The sequence below is a fragment of the Neolamprologus multifasciatus genome, chromosome 2, assembly GCF_963576455.1.
Source record: "Neolamprologus multifasciatus chromosome 2, fNeoMul1.2, whole genome shotgun sequence".
In the NCBI taxonomy this organism is placed as follows: Eukaryota; Metazoa; Chordata; class Actinopteri; order Cichliformes; family Cichlidae; genus Neolamprologus; species Neolamprologus multifasciatus.
In genome coordinates this window covers 21317861-21339667 of record NC_140440.1, presented here as the reverse complement: position 1 = coordinate 21339667, position 21807 = coordinate 21317861, and the positions used below count along the sequence as shown (strand labels likewise).

At 41.5% G+C, this 21807-nt stretch overlaps 1 protein-coding gene and 1 long non-coding RNA gene across 14 annotated transcripts in view; one reads left to right on the top strand and one right to left on the bottom strand.

Moving 5' to 3' along the window:
* tenm2a (teneurin transmembrane protein 2a) overlaps window positions 1–21807 on the top strand; it is a 232015-nt gene that overhangs the window by 71678 nt on the left and 138530 nt on the right. For 4 of the 13 annotated variants that reach the window (XM_085131673.1, XM_085131664.1, XM_085131746.1 and 1 more), the window contains exons 3-6: window positions 5268–5312; window positions 5428–5466; window positions 6691–6984; window positions 14980–15030. In XM_085131673.1, coding sequence (XP_084987799.1) covers window positions 5268–5312; window positions 5428–5466; window positions 6691–6984; window positions 14980–15030 — 429 coding nt within the window. The remainder of the gene's footprint in view (window positions 1–5267; window positions 5313–5427; window positions 5467–6690; window positions 6985–14979; window positions 15031–21807) is intronic. The other 9 variants (XM_085131731.1, XM_085131726.1, XM_085131739.1 and 6 more) reach the window with 5 other exon arrangements.
* Window positions 1–21807, bottom strand: part of LOC146524308 (uncharacterized) — a 132264-nt gene that overhangs the window by 75543 nt on the left and 34914 nt on the right. The gene's annotated exons all lie outside the window — the stretch shown is intronic.

Genomic DNA, 21807 nt, shown 5'->3' with positions numbered 1-21807 from the left:
AACTCTACAATAAGCCTTCAAATTCCTGAAAATGACTGTATTGCCTCACTGGTACAAACAGTGTTTTTTTTTTTGTTTGTTTGTTTGTTTTTTTATTCAGCCAAACAGAGTCTTGTAGATTTATTTGGATTTACCTTCACAGACCTATCATTTGGTTGAAACACTGCATGTTATAAGCTGCAGATTTACTTGTTACTTTGCTCAGCAGTAAGTTTAGCTCCCTTTACCCGAGTACAGTACATAATCATTTGGAGTATTCATGCGCCACACGCTGTGCCTCAGAAAAATAAGTGACATGGGGGAAATAGCTAGCATCTTGCTGAAACTTACAACAATACAGTAGTGTGAGTGGGTATGGCATTGGCAGTGATCCATTAAACCAAATGTACTTCCCTTGATAAAACTCATTATGTGTGTGTGTGCGTGGGGGAGCGAAAGTGTGCAATGCACAGTGTATGTGTGTAAGTGTGACTGTTTGTGAGTAGACAGCTTTGTGGGATAGAGGGCCTATCATTAAAAAATCATTTGTGCTTGTTAGCAGTTTGACAGGCAAAGTATAGGCAGCAGGACTCTGCATTATGCTGGTTGACTTTCCTCCACCCCACCGTGTAATTCTGTAAAGGATGTAAAGCAGGCAGAACTTGTGGGTTTCATTGCCTGCAATTATGCTGCTTTTTTTAAGATTGAATAGTTTACAGTCCGGGCCACCCTCGGACATGCCATTTTCAGCATTCAAGGGAGTGCGAGTTCAGAACAAGTTCTGATTTGCCCTGAAGTGCCGAACGAGTGAACTGATTTGCTCCTCAGTGGAGGCTGCATCAAAATCAGGAAGCAAATGCCACTGTGCACGGTAGGTTCTCCAACAATCTCCTGACATACGTAAAATTACTGTTAATAACAGTAAAAGCCTTATTTTCTTTGGCACAGCTAGGAAATGCAGAAATTTGTTGCTAATAGCAGCCAAAATGTGTCATTTCTTAATATTTTCCATTTTCATTTGCATCCAATTCTGAATTCATCTGCGCTGCACTTTAGTTTGCCTGAAGAAAATGAACTTCTCTTTTGTGTTTTCTTTTATCTGAATTTTGAAGCAATAAAAAATACATCTATATTGCTTCTTAATAAATGCTTTAGTGATGACATTTTTCAACAGATCCAAGAGAAAGGAAAAGGACAGCAGAGTCAGGAAAGCAGCAGAAATGACCAAGTAGAGAATAAAAGGCAGCTTGCAGTTAAGGGTCATGCTTCCCAGATCAAAAAATTCCCAGAATTGTAGAGTGCATAATTAATCTGTGCAATTAGACAAGACATAAGAGCATGCAAACAGATGCAGAGGAATTTAGTAGGGGTTTAAGGATCCTGAAGCAGACCAACACGAACATCACCTCTTCTGTTTTCGCATATAGCTACAGGACCCTATCCTCCCACAGACTCTACCTGCTGCTACCTGACCTTATTGAGCTCTCATTATATTACTAATAGAGGCACAATAGTAACCTGAAGGAAGATTGTAAAACTGAAACACTTCCGTGCATAAACACCGACACAATGGGAGGATTATGTGACAGAGAAACTCTAGCATGGAAACTACTAGTAACAGGTATGCAAATGGAGCTTTAAAATGTGCAGTTTCACTGAGTGAGATTTTCCCTTAAGAACACCTTTCAAAAGATTAAAATAAACCTTTCTGTTGCTGTAAATAGTTTGTGTGAATATAGGTTGTAAATAGTAGCAGAGAAAAGTGTGCATGTAAGGGTATGCTAATTAGCCATGCACTGGTGTTGCTTATGCTAATTAGCCAAGTGAAGCCAGTTCAGGCCTTGTTGAAATATGCTAGCTCTGTCAGAGCTGTAAGACTTAAGTTTTATTGCCTGAAGATTCTTTAAAAAAAATCATAATATTATTATTTTTTAAATATCCTAATGAAGTGAAAATACTTTTGATTGAAGCTGGTGATTGAATTAACATTGTGTCAAAGCAATGAAAAATGATCCACAGTTTCATTTGCACAGGCTGCTGCTGTGCTACACTGTGTGTGAAGATGGGGGTGGGGGGTGCGCTTCCTTTTAAGCTGATAAGGGAAAAAATAGTGAGTGAAACAGAGTGAGGCAAGCTGATGACGAAAAAGGGGATCATAAGATGCGGTAGTGAAGACTGATGAAATCCTTGGTCATGGTAAACACTCTTTGCAGGGAGAGAGATGAAAAGAGGAAAAGATGGAGGTAGAGCAGACAGACAGAGCAGTGAACAAAACGGCAATAAAGTGGATTTAATGGAAGCACCTCAGCAGAGAGACAAAGAGCAGGGGGAAGGAGGTTGGCCTTAATGGGAATGCATGTTAAGAAAAGGGTCAAAGTTCAAGGTCACTTTTTCTGTCTGAAGTAAGAATGGACGATATGAGACTATTTTCACAATACTATTATGCTTATATGGTTATTTTTTAAAAACCTACATCGGTGGTGGAAAATGAATAAACAGCTTCCCAAATCACTGTTTCCATGGTGATGAGGTGAAGTCATGTGTAAAATGAAGTGAGTATTGCATGGTTGTTTACGTCAAAAATGGGATTGCTAATGATCAATCCCATTTTTGTCTGCTGATTTTGAAAAATATCTGAATGACTTCTGTGTTCTCAAAATGCTTTTCTAGTTATAAATATAACTTTTCAGTAGATTTTCAATATGATGCCCAAGCCAGTTTGTGGCAAAATATCACGGAGTGGAGATGAGGGTTGTGGATATTCTGTGTAGCACACCTGATTTTTAATCATGGATCAGTCTTTCTGATCATTAGATATTAGAAGCCAGGACTAAGATACAGATGCTGAGATAAAGTTCGCGACTAGAGAACTAGTTCAGTTCATTTTTATTCAGTGGCTCAAGTCTTTTATAAAAAAGACTTGAGCCGCCCCTTTTTCCTTTAAATTTTGCTTCCAAGGAGCCAGACTTTCTTGTACTTTTTTAAAGGTGCTCTAAACTAATTGTTCTCCGGCCTTTCTAAAAAAAAATTATAGGTTTTCTATGGACATTTGCTGATTTTTCACACATTTTCAGTGTCCTTGTACCAATTTTCAGGGGATTGTTTTTTCTGTTAAGTCACTTAACAATGACATAACACTGACCTTTTTATGCTTGAATGACTAAAACATTTAAAAAAGCACGTAACTCAAGGTAGGAACAACTGTTGCGTCTACATGTGAAAAGCTAGCAAAGAACCAGCTTTAAATCCTCTTAGCTAGCAGATGCCAAAGGACATCATTTGTTCCCAGTTCTTGTTGAATCTACATAAAATGTCAACAACAGGCTGCCAACATCTTTAGAAGACTTTCGAATGTCCCTCGAGAAGCCTTGAAAACTGTTCATGAAAGCTACTTAAAGAAGTGACAAGAAGGCTTGCCTAAGAGAGTTGAGGCTGTGTTGAAGACAGGTGGTCATACCAAATACTGACTTTAACCCTTTAAAACCGGTTGGAGCAGCACGCTCTGTTTTGCGTAACTATTTTTAAATCCCGGTAGCACTGCAACCACGTGAGCTAGTGCAATAATTTTTTTTGCATATGAAACCTGAGGAGTTGTACTTACATCTTATGCCATCAGCTTGTGCTAGGTCACAGTTTCCTTCCACATATAGCTTTGCAAAAACTGCATAAAAAGCGCTTGCAGCAACAAAAACATAATATTCCAGAAACAGGCTTTGCCGATCCGATCAGCTGTTCATAACACTTCCTACATTGGATTAGACGTCAGCGCGAACTATCACATGTCCGCCATGATCTGGCCGAAACCGGAAGTGACGTCATTTTTGCGGAAATGTAGTTTTTTTTACCGTCCGGGCCTCAATGAGCCTACACTGGTGTTTTTAAAAGTTATGTTTGACTTTATGACTTTCTGTGTCATTTCTGGGATGCTTAGGACTCATATTGCACTGCTGGAAATAGTTTATTTTGATGCATATGCTGCTTTTTTGCAAATTTGCACTATAATATTTATTTTCGTTTTTCCTGCAGTGTATAAAAATTGGTGTATTTCAAAAATAAAACTATGAAGGCACTCAAAATAAATTTCCTGTGGTGGGAAACTATTTTGTGCAACTTTTTTGTATTTACAGTTTTGAGGGATAAGCCTCTTAAATTTTTCTAATTAGAAATATATGTTAAAAAAACAAAAACGATTTTCAGTTTTTTTGTAGTTTATTGCACTTTTTTGCAATTTATGTAATCACTATACACTTAATTCATACATATTATTAAAATCTAGGCTGTAATGGTTGTATTGATGTATAGCAACTTGAAATGCTCCCAAAAATGGCACTACAGCATGTAAAAATATAATATAAGCTCTGGCGGACTTGGTTCTATGCTAGGTCTTAAAGGGTTAAAGCATTCTTTTTTACTTTATATACTGTATAGGCCGGCATGTTTGCATATGTCTCAATTTTCAAATTCCCTAGTGAAATATACAGACTTTCGCAAAGTACTATATATTTGCAAGTATTATTGGTATTGTGGCGCGCTTGAAGACTGATAAACTTGGGCCTTTAGTGAACAGAAGCTCTCTGGAACATCAGTAAAATCATGGTGGGATAGCTTTTGGCTCTTTGGATCCTGAAACATGTTAGCACACAGACAATTAACAGACACAGCCCAAGTTTGCTGCCAAAATGGCACAAGCCTTAAAACACACATTAATGCACATAAGGGCGGGCATGACAGCGACGGTGTCGTATGGACGGACAGGGACTGATTTGATTAGAATTCAGTGCCACATTTTGCCCCCACATCTGTCATAATATCATATAACAAACATGCAATTGGTTTTCTGTTTGAGGAATAACTGAGATAGATTTTCACGTCTGCTTCAACCCCTCGCCCCAATCCATCTTTCTTTGAATACATAGTGCATCGGGCGGTGTCTCCAGCTGATGGTGATAAGGAGAGATTGGATTTTACATGTGTAATCACTGGTTATGAGATGTTAATTGTACAGAGCGGTGTCCTGTGGGATGTAACATTAGATATGTGCATGCACGCACACACGCACACAAATGCACTCAAGCATACACTTAAGTGTTGTGTAACTGTGTCCACGCAGTGTTTACGTAGACTAGCTGTGTTTGTAGCCCAATTATTGTCATTTTAGGCGGATGGGATAATCTGCATAAAAACTCATCCTGACTGTGATTGTGGAGTAGACGCTTTTCTAGCAAGCAGAACAGTTCTGGATAATTTGCTGACTGATGTTAAAGAACCCATGTGCTCTACTCTCTCAGGCCTCCTGGAGTTCTCTCCTGTCCTCCTGCGATACTTCATCTCAGGTATGAGTTCATCGACTTTAGTTAGATCCTGTAGTGTAAATTGCCAACAAATTGTCAAAGTCCCTTGGCTCACGGATTGTAAAGAAGGTTCCTTTTGTCTTCCTTTTATGTTAAGTGGGAGGAAAAGACAATGAAGCGAGGAAAACGAGGAATGGTAATACTCGCTGATATCTTGTGGTGCTTGGGTGCCTTTGCACTGTAGCTTGTTGGAAGCTTGGCAAGCTGTAGCGCATTAGCCGAATCCACCTGTGGAGCTTTATACTTGCCTCTGCTCTCTAGCCTAGTCCATCTGTTTGCCTGAGTAGAAGTATAGAGCCTTTCATCACTTCCCTGGCTGCGTTTCCCTCCGCATTACTTTCAGCACAACTCTCGAGTTCCGCCGAGCCTGTGAAGAGGGGCCGTGAAGATCCAGCAGACGATTCTCATCTGTTTAATTCCTCTTTCTGTGATTGCGTCCGTACGCCTGATGAGTCACAGTTAACCCAGTCACACAGCTGTGCGATTCCCAGCGCGCTGATTCATATAGTGTGCCACCACAATGCCAACCTCTCTCTCTGCTCGCCTCTTCCTTTACCCTCCCTCACAAACTGCTAATGAAGTGAATCACAACTGTTTTTCCCCCGATCCCTTTACCCCAACAGCTGATGGTGAGCGATTGCATCCACAATACTCTTTTAATTAGTATAGAGAATAAATTGGTTGAGCATGCCTTTTTCCTTAATTGCTTTTTCCTCAGCTTGGATTTAATTGGGCCGCAGCTCTGTTTATTGATCTCCTTTGATGTGCTTTAATTTGGATAATTTTATATATTTATTTTGGACGTGACGAGTCGGTTTGTCTTGAGGGGGAGAGTGTTAGGCGGTGGGGCTGGTGCTGCAGCAGACTGCGGTACATTCGGAAAGCCTGGGGTCCAGCGTGCAATGGCAACTAGGTGGGGAGATGATCAAACCCAGAAGGCAACGAAGCAGCCCCACTAAAGTCTGAGAGGCCTCAAGTGAGCAACTCTTTGATCTCACATCAACACCTCATGAATGCCAATGTGGATCAGTAAAGCAAGGCAGCCGGGCCTTCTCAGCCAGCCTTAACAGGCTTGCAGGCCAGTACATATTTCTTCCAGCAGCTAGTTTTTATTTTGTGCCTGATTCATGCTGCGTCATCTCTCCCCCTCCTGCCTGCCACAACAAAGCGCAATTTTCCTCCTCCGCCTCCGTGGTTTCATAATTAGTGTGCTTCTCTGCGTGTGATGGTGGGTTTGTTTTCCAGACGTGCGTGAGCATTTGCTTGTGCGAGCATTCGTTTGTGCTAGTGCGATCAGTTTTGCTGCATTTACGCACATTATTCTCAGCAATCCCCTTAAACCCATCTTTCTCCTTCGCAGGGGGCAACTTCACCCTGGCCGAGCTCGGAGTGTGCGAGCCATCTCCCCCTCCGCACCCCGCCGCTGTTCCCTACTGTCCCGACCTCGGCCTACTCCAGCGGGGTTACTCCCTTAGCGCTGGCTCTGACGCCGACTCAGACCCCGAGGGGCCGCTGTCTCCAGAGCGGGCCATCCAGCTGTGGGCCGGACGAGGAGGGGTAAAGTCCCGCCGAAGCTCAGGAGTGTCCAGTCGCGAGAACTCAGCCCTCACCCTCACTGACTCTGAGAATGATAACAAGTCCGATGATGAGTCAGGTAGGACAAAGGACTCTCAGAAGTGTTTCATTTATTAAAGTTGAGGCCCATGATCTGAGAAAAAAGGTGGAAGAGTATGAATTCGATGAGAATGCGTGAACATAGTGAGGCTGATGCTCTGGGCTGATGTTATATGAAATGGGACCATGAAAGGGAATGTATGCATAAATCTTACACAATATTGCGAAAATCTCTCTCCGACAGACAGCCATTGCTTGAATTGCGAGAGAGTTGGATTTATTGATTAAGTCTGTTTGTGATCTGAAGAACAGTAGTTGGACACCCCCCCAGAGGGCCTCTTTATTTTCATCAATAGCACTTAGCCAAAACCCTCTAACTCCACCCTTTTAAGCCACTTATCTGCTGATATCTCACCACTGGTCTGTCAGTCTTCAAAACAAGAAGATAAAAAAAAAAAACTTCTGAGCTTTTTTGGGGGAGCGCCGATTGCATTTTAGCTTTTGTGAGAGGAGCTAATCTCGCTTCTCCAATTGCATCTTTTCTCTAAATCGCCCCGTGACTGCGAGAGTGCGTTTCTCCCAGGGGAAATCTCATTCCTCCGGCATCTTTGTTTATTGCCAACTTCCCATTTCCTTGTTAATCCTGACGCAGTCGTAAACCCGCGCACAGGCCTCACTGAGGTGTCAATGGAGGTTAATGAAAAGTGGATGGAAGGAAGAGCAACAGTCTAATTAATTGAATTCTCGGCAGCCGCACATATCAGCTGTGGATCAACCTCTGTTGGACTGTGAGCCTCAGAATCCGAAACAACTTCTGTCGACTGATCAAACTACTCAACACCTATTAAACACGTCAAGAAACACCTTCCCTGAGATGCGCTTCTCTTCCAACCACCCGATAATTGCTTTGTGGTTAATTACCAAGCTAATCTTGCAGCCACAGATATCAGCTGCAGACGCCGCTCTCACTCTCTCTGTTTCAGGGCCAGAGGAACAACATTGAGCACTCTGTCGCCTGTTTTTCAGGACCTTGTAGAATTAGCTTTTTAATCCACCTCTGTATTGTGATAATCACTTGCATGCAGTATGATGTCACCGAGTGTCGATTGTTCAGGCAATCAAAACATGGAAACATCGCAACATAAACGTTGTCAAAAAAGTAGTATTCAAGTCTATTTATACGCTCCTGGGGGGGGACAGACATTCATACTTTTGATTATGCAGTACACGTCTCAAATCAAAGTAATTTTAATTTAATTCCACTTCAAAAGTTTGCCTTCTACAGAAGCATTAAGGGAAACCACCATCTCACACCTTTAGGCCCGTCTCGTGGTTTCACAGACTGTAGATTTAGATCAGGCGTCTGCACTGGTGTCTCTGCCAGCATGAAGAGATCAGAGGCAACGCAGCAGCCTGATAGAAAGACGAGTGTACGTGTGTCTGATCAAGTCAATCCATTAGTTATTTAGTCTCTCTGAGTGATGAAATCTCACCCTCTGCTCCTGCTTCTGCTTCCAAACAAAACACCAGATACAGCCGCACGTCACATTTTAAAGCGCCCGCCAAACCTTAGCATTAAGCGCATGTTGATCTTGTGTCGATTTTGCACACGTGCATATATGTTTCTGAGTTTGACACGTGTCCTATATCGCTTGTCTATCGGCGTGAGAGTGTATAAGTCTGAACCGTGTGAGTGGAAGTGTGAAACAGGAGCAGCGGGAGTGTCAAAACAGCAGGAGGAGGATCTGAGGGTCTAATAATAGAGATTGACAGAAGCAGACAGAGAAACAACATCATAAACACATGCTAACAAATCAAAAAGACGGTGACGTGCCAAAACACCAAGCAGCATGCTGCACCGCTCTCATCTCGCCGTGTCTCTAACAATCTTCAGAAGCCTCACCTCCACTTGCTTCTCCTCCTCCTCCTCCTCCTCCTCTTCATCTCACTCCTCTCCCATCTTTCTTCTCCAGCTTTCAAGCTTCCTCTTGTGTCTTTCTGTTCGCTCGTACGGTGCCTCTCACCAGCTCTCGTTACGCTCCTGTCAGTATAGCTTGGCAGTGTGACTGACAGGTTTCAGTTTGAGGGTCTAAGGTTCCCCTTCAGGGTGCATGTGGATGAATGTCTGCGTGTGCCCTATTGCAGATTTCACTACCAAAATAGAAAACCCACAGAAACCGTGACAGATATTACAAACCTCCAGGTTATTACAATTTGTGTTTGTGTGAGAGTTTGTGTGTTTTATTTTTTTATTCATTTTTTATTTTTTGTTGACAGCAGGGCAACTGACTGAAGAGTCAGTGAAGTATATATTTACAGATTTCTTTTACTTCACATCTGTGATCTTTGTTTTTCCATTCTATGTCGTTATAATGGCGAACAAACAAAATACACACGTTTCCCTAACCGTGTAGTTGGACACCCGTATATCTGAGTGCCTAACTACATCTACTATTTTTGTATCTTTGTTCCTGGAGGAGGTGAAAAGCCTGGAAAACAATCAAAACAAAAGCTGAGTCAATAACAAATTAAAAAGTGTTATCTTTTTTATAGCAATCACGATTCCTGGTGCCTTTGTTAGTCTCAACACAATCAGCACTTCAAACTGTACATACACCTAAGGAGATGTTACATTAGAGAATCTTGAATACAGGTTTTTTTTTCCCGTTTTTTTACATTTACAGCCACTGCATAGACAAACAAAGTGCACAACAAGTGTCACTATGTGTGATCTGAAGTGTTTGCAAAGCGAACTATATTTATGATTTGGAATAAAAACTGCATTCGAAAAAAGATTTACCCCACCCGTGCTTTTAAAATGGCTGTCAGTGTCTCACGTTGGGAAATAGGCTGTATCCCAATTCAGGGTCTGCAGCCTTAAAGGCCGCATTTTAAGGCCGATTACGTCACAGCGACGCGACGAAGGCTGTCCCAATTCGAAGGCTGCTCAAAATGCGGCCCTCACATGCGTCCTTCACGACCCTGATTTTTAAGGACGTGGCGGTGTAGACTTCGTGGCCCAACATATCCCAGAATGCATAGCGCGGCGGTGGGTGTGGATAATTTTGCCGAAAAAAAACGGCAGATGAGGGGCGCCCGAAGAGTAAACTTTAAGTAAGTACTGAATATTATTTCACTTATTTATGTGCAAATGTTTAATAACGAAGAACATTAAAACATTACTGTTGGCCACATGTCGGCAAAGTTATGTGACATTAGTGACGTTTGTACTAACTTGGTTTTAAAGCCTTTACTTTAAAATATACGCCGTTCAATAGCTGACCTTAATCAGAGAATGATCAAAGCTCATGTAGAAACAAACAAATGAACAAAAGATTTTCTCCTTCATTTCTGTCAAACAATGCTGTATGAAACATTTCCAGCTGTTAGTATCATGGTTGCTAGGCAACCTGGGCAGCGCAACGGAGGCTAGACCGTCCCATTTCACAAGCCTCGCACTTCCGGCCTTAGCGGTCTTTAAGTACACGGCCCTTGAGGATCGTTGAGGCTGCGTACTTTAAGGCTGCAGACCCTGAATTGGGATACAGCCATATACTTTAGTTTACACTCACCAGCCACTTTGTTAGGTACACCTGATCAACTGCTCGTTAACACAAATGTCTTATCAGCCAATCACATGGCAGCAGCTCATTGCATTTAGGCATGTGGACCTGGTCAACATCAACTGCTGAAGTTCAAATCAGGCATCAGAATGGAGGGGTGGGGGGTGGAGCAGAGCAGCAGGTGTGGTGTTAGAGGAAGGCTTACCAACACAGCTGATTTCCATTGTATAATTGTGCGTTCCCTGTTTGAGTAGGATGCTGGGACCTGACAGCAGAGCTGTGTGTACTGCACTAGAGAGGGGCGGCTGCAAAACTGCCTAACTGGAGTCACTGGAGACATTATAAATAAACATTCAACTGCCTGCAAAGCTGTGTGTTGTGGGTCCTTTCGTCACAAGTAACTTTGAGCTGATTGCTTTGAGCTGAAAAGAAGGCCACAGTAACTGAAACTAGTTGTTACAGCACATCGAACCTTGAGCAGCAGAGAACATGACACGAGGTGCCTTTTCTGTCAACTAAGAACAGGACACTGATATTTTGAAAATGCTTACCAAAACTGGACATTAGAAGTTGCCTGTTCTGCTGCAACATTCAGGCAGTACTGTCAGGATGGATCCACCCTGCCCTGTACTGATGGTTCAGGTTGCAGGTGGTCTAATGTGTGAGGGACATTTTATTGGCACACGTTGGGCTTCTTAGTACCAACTGAGCATCAATTATTTGCTGGAACCTGCATGAGTACTGCTGACCATGTCCACCTCTTTATCACCACAGCGTAGCTATCTTTTGATGATTGCTTCCAGCTGAATAACCCTCAAGTTTGAGTTTAATAGTTTGTATAATAGTGAATATATAATATGTAGAATAGTGTATTCAAATTAATAGTAATTTATGTGACAAAGAATGAATGCAGTTCTGAGGGAAAAGGAGGGTTAGACAAGGTGCACTTAATAAGGTGGCTTGTTAATGCATATCTGCTGGTGTGACTGTTTTACAGGCCCTGTCACCATTCCACACCCATACATGGAAAGCATAAGCAGCAAGAACATAGTAGCTGTCATCACAAAAGGCATCGATGAGATTAACACAAATAGAAGGAGCTGATATGGAGATGGGTGTCAAGGGTCTGCAGAAACTGTAGAAATCTAAATATATTTCCCTTTAAGTATCTATGTATATCCAAAAAATGGGAAATGAACAATACAAAATAGCTACGAGCTCCTCCTACTGACATTTTACATGTTGTCCTGTGAGCTTCATCCACTGATGAGGATGAATTGACCGTTAAGTGAATAAGTTACTGCTTAAGGAGCAGTTTGAGTGTATTCATTTCCCCTGCAGAGCTCTGGTATCTGTCACACCAGCTTCCTGACTCTCAGTTCATAAGAGAGGATTTTTCATTTTCTGGTTTGTTATTCGCTTGTTGGGGTGTTTTCATTCACTGGTAAATTCCTTTTACAGAGAAGTATGCAAAGCCTGTTAAATTAGTTTCATAAACGCAACTCAGGGATTTCAAAGTTTCCCTACATCCAGTTTTATTGTCGACTATTGAATAAAGACACTTCCCGTTTATTGCCCCTTCCAGACACTATTAAAATAAAGAGACTAGAACGTTGACTTGGCACAGCCAATGCAAGTTTCTTTAGCGGGAGACAAACAAATATGGGCATAGTGAGCAGCATTTGGAGATTTCATTTTGGCAAAGTGGAGGAAGAGATTTACTGTCACACTGTGCACTGCCTCGTAAAACGTCCGTCTGGAAACACAGGCAGGAGAACAGGAGTGCTTGTAAATTCCCACAGCAGTGCCTGATGGTCACATCCAAACTGCATTGATCAGAAGGGAGAATGATTAAAACATGCATTAAATGAAATAAGATCAGGCTCTGACATTGATTTAAACCTGAAGCCCAGGCCAGACTTTATGGCCACAATCCATAGTCCAGCGCTCCTCATATGCTTGTGTGTGTGTTTGGGTGTGTGGTCCATATGCCTCTGTGTTTTCCTCTCATTATACAGCAGCCATTTAAAGGAAACATACAGAATCAAATTCAACTTCAGCATTGGTTCCCATCAATAAATCTTGCCTTTTCCCCGCCTGCCAACTTTATATACACAGACTGGCCGCTCAGTTGAGGCCCAAATCACACATGCATGCTGATTAGCTGTTTTCAGACAAACTCCCTCTCCTCCTCCTTCCTTCTCTGGCTCAATCTCTCCATCTGGTTGACTGGATAATAAATCATGAGGTTGTATTGTGACATATGTGACAGGATGTATTAATCTCATAATTAGAGAATGAAAAGGTGGCGCTAAATTTAGTCTGGCCTTTTCTGACTAACCCTGCCCCCGATCTGGGCTTGCTCAAATGCCTTAATTCCCCTCCTCGCAGAGCCTTTCTTCACTCTGTTTTTATTAAGGAGCTTTGCTGTGATGCTTTTATTATGCTAAAGTATTAATTCTCTTTTTTGAAAAGACCAGAAACAAAACTTTCCAAATGTCTCTAAAAACATCTGCAGTTGAGAACTTTTTTTCCCCCTTTTGTTCTTTTCTTTTTTTCATTTCCTTGGTAGCTGGAGCTGTAATTATGCTTTATAAAAGCAGAGTTGGGCAAAGTGATTCCTCTGATTAACTAATCAAATCTACTAGCACAGGTGGCAGAGTGCCTGCACCAGCGCTGTCCTCTTTTTTTAATATTCCCACACAAAGCAAACCGTAAATCAAACTGCATTCAAATCGGCTGACAGGGTTTTTTCTAATTTTTTTTACCTTAGACAGTCACGGCACTCAAGTGATTGTCTTGTAATCAAGGATATTAAGATAATGTTTAATTATGATCATTTTCGTTTTGAATAAAAAGTGCTTTATACTATGCAACGCAGATTATAATTATATGCCACCGAGTGACTGTAAGACCTTTTTTTGCTTTCAGGTGTTAGCAGTTAGATTTACACTGCAGCCACTCTCAACACGAGTAACTCAGTTCGTGCCTCGCCTGTCTATCAAATTCGAGCCACACTTATAGAGTTGGGCTGGTGGGGTCCCCCAAGACCACTGCTGTCCCCTCAGGGTCTCTGTGAGTGTGTGTGAGTAAGAAACTGAGAGTGAGAGCACGCGTGTTTGTGTGTTGGGAGGGTTGGGGGCATTAGCCTCTGATTGAGTTTTCAGAGAGCAACGTGGGGTGCGAAAGGCTCGACAATGGTCTAACAGAATTAGTAGCTTGTGATGAATGGTGTGTGAGAGCAGCACTGACAGTTCGCTTTCAGAAATACACACCACTGAGAGCGTGCGCATGCTATGTGTATGTGTGCGTACACCTCTATACTTCACCCGGCGGTTCAAGGACTTTTTGTCCATGTACTAAGCGCAGTGCATGCCGGAATGACAAAAGTGGTGATAGACACACACGCGCGCGTGCAGCATGCATCTGCATGCGTATGTCCTCTGGTTAAGCCAAAGGTTTGAAATATGCCCCGCAGTCAGGATCAATAATGATTGGTCTATTCAACATGGTGCTCATACGTGCTCACACACTCGCACAAAATTAAGCGATGAATAGAAAATTTTCCCTGTCCTTGTCGAGCATTGTCGACCTGGAGCTGATAATACACATGCACAAAGACGGGCAGGCAGGTCCACACCACAGACACACACACACACAGATGCATAAGAGCAGTGTTTAATAAAAGCCCCGGGATATCGATCTCAGTAGATGGATGCTAACTCACATTAAGGGAAGGTAGCCGGGAGTGATAGAAAGGCAGAGAAGAAGAGGAAAACCTAAACGATGAATAAATGGAAAGAGGATGATGAGGGAGGATTTTCCTATACAGCTGACAAAGAGGGCAGTCAAATATGCGTTATTGTGCCAACTTGCTGGGGTAAGCAGGCAGTGAGGGTCCACTCATAGTAACAGTAATATTATCAGTTTTTTAAAAAAAGGTTACACACATTGTAAAATATCGTTTGTGTTGGACTTGTAACTTGCTGACGACTGTGCTGCCATTCTAATAGGGAATTTAGTGAGCCGTAATGGGCTCTCATGCCATCGTCAGAACCTGCCTAGAGAAAGAGGGGGGAAAGGAGTGTAACGGTGAGAAGCAGCGCTGAGAGCAAGCTGAGAATTCTCTAGTCAATTATGAGTGATCATATTTTCCTCCGCGTGGTGCTGAAACTACTTTTGTAGTTTAATGGTCAGCGCTTTGCCTCCTAATGAAGGCTGGAAGTATCAGGCTGAGAACAAGAATAAGTATAAAAAAGGCAGATAATCGGAGGTTAGACTGCAATTCGCTTTGTTTTTGTTTTCTTTCCTTAAGTTTTTTTTTTTTGTCAGGCCGTTTCTCTGATTGTCTTGAGCACTTTCAGTTTTGTTTTTGGTTTGTTTCTCATGCTTTCTCTTGATTTTTCATAATCTTTTTTCTTTTTTTGTTTCTTTTCTCTCGCCTTTTCTATCTTCCATTACTTCTGCTCCAGCTTACCTGGATGATGAGGATGATGACGATCCATTCGGAGACTATGTGATCAGTAAGTCACTACTGACTGTAGCCTCCTTGTGATTATTGAACCCATTTTAGATCCCCTTGTATGTGATGTGGTACGATATTTAACTGGTAGTAATATGCATTGTTCAAACAAATTACAGGAACACTCTGAAAACACATCGGGTCGATGGGAAAAGAAATATCATGCTGAATATCTACACTGATATAGACCCAGTGATGTGTTAGGAACAGAACGCTGTGACATTGTTTGATGGAAATTGAAATTATCAGACTACAGAGGGCAAAATTCAAAGGCATGCAAAAATCATAGTAAAATCCCTCCCAATGTAGTCCATTTTACCAAAGTTTCGTTACAGCAACTCAAAATAGTACTTAATAGTTTAACCACGTGCTTGTATGCATGAGATGTTGGATGGTGTCCTGGAGGATCCCCTTCCAGATCTGGAGCAGGGCATCACTGAGCTGCTGGACGGTCTGAGGATGCAACACACCGGATGGACTAAAACACAATGTCTCTGAGGTACTGGATTATTGGAACGTATTGGATTCTGGTCTGGCAAGCGTGGGAGCCAGGCAGTGGTATCAGTTCCTTCATCCTCCAGGAACTGCCTATACACTCTCGCCACATGAGGCTGGGATGTGGACCAAGAGATACCCAGGACCCACTGTATCAGTATAGGGGCTGACAATGGGTCCAAGGATTTCATCCTGATACCTATTTGCAGTCATGTTGAACAATGTTACAGGTAACATAACATTCTCCACGGCATCTCCAGACCCTTTCATGTCTGTCACATGTGCTCAGGATAACATTTTCTTATCTGTGAAAAGCACAGGGCACGAGTAGTGCACCTGCCAATTCTAGTATTCTATGGCAAATGCTAATTGGCTCAATGGTGCCAGGCAGTTAGCATAAGGCCCACTAGGGGAAGGGTGTTGGTTCCTCAGACTACCCTTATTAAGTCTATTTCTGTTTGTTTTTTAATCAGACATTCACAGCAGTGTCCTGCTGCAGGTTTGTAGCTTTCAAAGTGCTCACCCTGTTCCTCATTCAAAAAACCAGCAGATACCGGTCCCGCTGATATGTTAAGGACCTTCTACAGCCAAGTCCAGCTCTCCTAGACTAACTGCACGTCTCCTGGAATCTCCTCCGTGCTCTAGACATGGTGCTGGGCGACACAGCAAACATATTGATGTGCCATCCTGCAGGAGTTGACACCAAAGCATCTGAAACTGATTAACAACCCCCTCTGCTATTTAAATGACCAGATCAATATCCCAGAAGTTTAATTTATTTGATGCTATTCTCTGATTAAAAAGTGTTCCTTTAATTTTTTTGAGGAGTGTATATTAGTTGCTGTGTATAGGCACCGCAACCTATGTAATCCTATTTTCTAACTTGCCTCCCGCTGGAAATTATTATAGCATTATTTTCCTATCCACGCTTTAAATCAAGACTTGACATTTTCATCAGTCCATCATTAGACAGTGTCAGGATGTTGGGTAGAAAGGGAACAGTAAAATAATTGGTTTCCGTACATTACTCTTGTGTTTCATCTGATACAAGATGAAGACACTGTTCTTCTTCACATGCCTCATCTACATTTACGAGCGCCTCTCATTATGATCTTCTGTTCATTAGCACACGTCCAACTGGTTAATCTCTTTGCACTTGATCAGAGAAAATTTCCCAGAGGGTCCATTTTTTTCTCCTCCTCCACTATTGGAAAGTCAGCCATATTTACTCCTGTTTCAGAGATTGTTTGTCTTTATAAGCGTGGGTTAGTGTTAATGCTCGCGTTATTGGGCCGCAGAGTTTTCATCTGTTTTCATTAGTAAGAAGTGGTAGAAAGGAGTAAGAGCAGAGTGCGTATTAGAAAAGGAAAATAAACATTTTTTTTATGTTAGAGGTTGAAGGTTATTTTTTATTTAATACCATTATGGTTCGTTTAACAAGATTTTTCTCAAGTTCGCAACCTTGAAGGCAATACAAAGGTATTCATTCACGTGGCAGCAAAGACGTGAGGAGATGTTGGAGCGCAGATTATCTAAATCGGATCATGTAAAGGTTTATCTTCTTGACATATTCTGACCCACACTTTTACAGTAAACAAATAACGGAGGGCTGTGACACTGACACTTTCAGGTTAAAATTGTTGTTTCATAAATTCACAGAGTTTGCTTTTCTGGCTTAGTTTAAATCCTTATGGAAGCAAAGTTTTTACCTTTGATATTTGCTGATGATAATTTCCCTCAATGCCTTATTTTATTACTTTCTGTCCGTGGAAGCAAGTCAGAAATATACTATTTGCTTTGCGCAGTGTTCTGTGGTGAGTAAATAGCATGACTTCTCTGGAAATTAAAATCTTAAAAAACTGTATATTGCATTTGCCTTATAGCGCACAAGAAATACAATAGGTGGGAACGGCTTTATTGTATTCGCATGCATTCACTTTGAGAGTGGGTAGCAATAAAAAAAGAAACTATATCAAGTCAGCATTTAGGTAAATGGAAAAAAAAAAAAGATGAGAAAGTTCCCATCTAAATCCTCCCTGATACTAATATAGAACATACAGTACGGTCATCAGCCAAATCCTGACAACTGCACAAATCAAAAAACTCTCATTCTCCTACCACCAGTTCTGCAATTATTAAAGCCGTATTTCATTTCGGTGTATTTCAACTCTGTTTCAGCGCTTCAGTAGCACCATGGGTTTTAAATATCATTTAAGGTCCATGTAATTTATATTTAAAATGAAAGAATTCAAATTATAAAATAAAATTAGTTATCATGTATTTCCTTGTTTAAATTAATTTAACTTCAGCGACATGCTATATGAGTATAAATACTTAATTGTGTAAAGCAGCCAACTATCTTTATGCACATCTTTGACGATGGCAGCCTTATCAACGTCTACAATCTGAAACCAATAACTGACAAACTGTCTACTGGCTAAATCATTCATACAGATGTCAGATGTCCAAAGAATGATATACAACCCCACCAGTCACTGTAGAGGACAACAAGCTACTCTATCATCAATCTTCTCAACAGTTATATTGATATAAGCTCCAATGTTCAGCATGCATAGGTACATAACTAGACCTGAAAAGACCTATACAATTATCGTGCCTTTTTGTTGTGTGTGTCTCTTGCTTGTTTTTGTTTTGTTTTCTTTTTGCTTATTCATCTGTTAACACTCACTTCTATATGTCTAACATTTATTATATATGCTTGGAATTTTTTCCACTGTTCTCACACTTTCTGAAATAGTAGTAACCTTATACTGCCAGATCATTTTGGACATTTTTCACAAATCTCGTGGTACCCAGACGATAAACCTTAATCACTTTGGTGATCTGACTTTCCCTGTATTAGCATAAATGAAAATAAGTCAAAAATATTAGATGAATTTGATCCAGACGGTGATGTTTCGCTTGGGATCCTTCCCACATTCACATTGATTTTGACTTTACTTTCCATACAAAACACAATCACCCTATGGACAAAACCAGGGCTTACCAACAGGGCATGGACCTCTTATCTAGTTAGGGGGTGATCAGTGACTGTAACTGTTTAATGACCATAAATAACTCCATGGTTCAGTGATGTGAAGAAAACAGTTTCTTTTGAGCATCCCACTGCTGCTCCAAACCAGACTGATGGTGTCCCGGTAGAACATTGTATTCTAATTTGATAATAATTGCTGTGCACTTGTTAATGTTCTTGTCTAATGTGTGTATAGTTTCAGAGTGGCTGCGTGGCTTTGTTTGGGTGATGACAGTGAGTGAGAGAGTCTTGGCTGTCTCCTTCCAATAACGCTATTAAATCAATATAGGCTTTTTTCTTTAAATGGCACATATAAAATGTCACACTGACCAATCACAAACCAATTTGTTGGCTAGTACATGTGGGTTGTAACAGCAGCCACGCTGTGGGAGTGTAATCCTATGTTTCTGACACCGCCTCGGTTTTGCTGCAGGCTCACTTTAGTCGCCAAAGCTCCAAACATTTCTCACAGCACGATCTAGGATCGCTGTTCTGGATTGATGACCTCAGAGCTGACCGCGTTCCTTTGACGACAGCCATCTTTCTTCCCAGACAGCGTCACACAGTGTAAAAAGCCCTTCCAGTGTTGGTTAAATAGTGTGACATCAGTAACTTCTAATGATATATAATTTGTGAAAACAGATACTTTAGATGGTAAACTAGCAGAAAGCTTGCAGCTTGTCACACAAACAGAAACGAACAGCATTAGAACATTTTGAACTGCCATACAGTGTTAAAAAAGTAACCATTAACAAAAGACATCTCTAGTGTGCTTTTGATGCTTTATTCTGCTCTCAGACGTCGCTGAATCATGTAACTATTTTGTTTGTTGAATATTTGCATAATACATGAAGCTGTGAGATGAGAAGCGACTAAAAAGGCAGAAAAAAATGTCACAGCACTGGTTAATGTCACCACCGGTTGAAGTGTGGATGACAGGGTCTTGTGAATAGGGCACTCTAGAACAATATGGAAGAGTGAGTTAATTACAAACTATAATATGTGTAAATAATTTAAGGATGCATTTTACAGATTGACAGTACAGTCATTGTAAGAAGAAAGTATGCACTCTTGCATTACTTAGATTTTATGTATCTGGATAGGAAAAAAAAGTAATGTGGTTCTCACCAGGTCAATGAGGTAAATACAACCTAATTAAAACAACCTATATTATGCTGTATCTATGTCAAAATGCAGGAGCATTGCTGAAAAGCTAAGTACACCCCATCACTCAGTAACTTGCAGAACCAATTTTAGTAGCAGTAACTTGAAGTAACAATTTTCTGTATGACTTTATCAGTCTCTCACGTTGCTGTGGAGGAATACTGGCCCACTCGTCTCAACTTTAACAACACCATTATTCTTTCCTTTTTCACACGTTCTGTTGTGGATTTGCTGCTGTGCCTGGAATCGCTGTCCTGTTGTGGGACTCAGTTTCAGCCAAGCTTTCGCTGTCAGATTTCATACAGAGGAGATCATGGTCGACGCGGTGGCCGCAAGGTACCCAGATGCTGTGGCTACAAAACAAGTCCAAATCATTACCCCTCCACCACCGTGCCTGACAGTGGATATCAGGCGTTAATGCTGTGTTTGGTTTGCTCCAAACACGGTGTGCATTATTGCGAAACATCTTCATGTATGTTCAGCTGTAACTTTGCAAACTTGCGCTGCCATGTTCTTGTTAGAGAGATGAGTCTTTCTTCTGGCAGTCCTTCCAAACAAGCCACCATACTTATTCAGCCTTTTTCTGATTTTGTACTGTTATCAAATTTAACATGCTAACTGAGGCCTCTAGAGTATGAGATGTAGCTCGTGGATTTGTTGTTTGTTTGTTTTTTTTTTCAATTTCTATGACCCATCAAACCTTAGAAGGGAAAGAGCGAGCCTTTTCTTTTCACCGTGATTGTATTTCTTGATGTTTAATTAAGATCTAAGTGCATCACAGAAAACATTTCAACCTTACTTTTATTGACTCTTCAACATCACCAGTGGTGGAAAGTTGCTGACGTATATGAAGACAAGAAGTTTGCATGTGTTTTGCATGACAACAGCAGTATGAGGAAGTTAACGGGCTGGAGACTGCTGACAGATCGTAAACTGCATTTATTGTTTGGAAGTTAGCAGACACAGTGTCCTGATGAAAAATCCCGTGGGACAAGTAGTTAAAAAAAAAGTACAAGCTGTAGAGGGCAATTTTTATGAGTCAAATCGCAGTGAATAAGAAGGGAAGCTGCGGGAGACCAGATACCATTCAGAGGTTGTTCCTCTGTAATTTTTTAAATGAACAGTCCCGGCAGCTGTCGCTTTATTGTTCCAGGATACAAATAAAAAAGGAATGAGAATCAGTATTATCATTAGCAGAATGGAATCAACAGTGTAGTTAATAAACCTTCGAATTCCCTTTTCTGCATATTTAAAAATAGAACACATCCAGTAAAATGTTCAAGCAACAACAACAAAAACAACCCATACTACTATGAGCTGCAGCGTTAGCATTTCTGCTTTCTCTAATTCAACACGTAGCAGCTGCGCTTGGCGTTCAGAGCTTCCTCCTCCAACAGAGTGATTATGACAGGCTGATTGGTGTTTTGTGTTCTTGGGGATGAGAAGATCAATGCGGGGCTGATAGCGAGGGCTGGGCTGGGAGCGGAGAGAAAGGATAAGAGAAAAATGGGGATGATGCCTTGTCGCTCTCAGGGATCAAGAGATTTTAGGGGAGGAGAGGATGGAGTTAAAAACAGGCGGTAGGAAGGGGTTAGAGCAGGGAATTTGAGGAAGATTCTAGTGGATTGTGGGGGAGAGGATATGGTGAGTGATGGATAAAGAAAGAAGGGAGATTTGTAGGAGGAGCAATTGAGAGTAAGATCCAGATTTAACAGCACAGTAGAAGAGATGGCTGAGGATTAACATTCTGTGACTGTCTGCAAGTGTCGGGATAATCTCTGGTGTCCTGTAGTGCACTGTGGGAGGCCCACCATTGCTATGGGGGTTGAGGCCTACCACCAGGGCTGTCACTCCGTGTGCATGTGTGTGAGTCCTCGTGTGCGACGCTCAGTCTAGGTGTGGCAGGTGGAATGAGGTGCTGATTCCAGCCCCCCCACCATGCTGCCCTCTAAGCAGCATGATGGATATGAACCACGGGTGGCATGAGCTGGACGCAGCACAGGTGCTTTTCTTCATCGTCAGGGTAACCCTTACTTTACAGCTAGCTTATCTCAAACTCTTCACTTTTAAATTTAAAAGTGATTT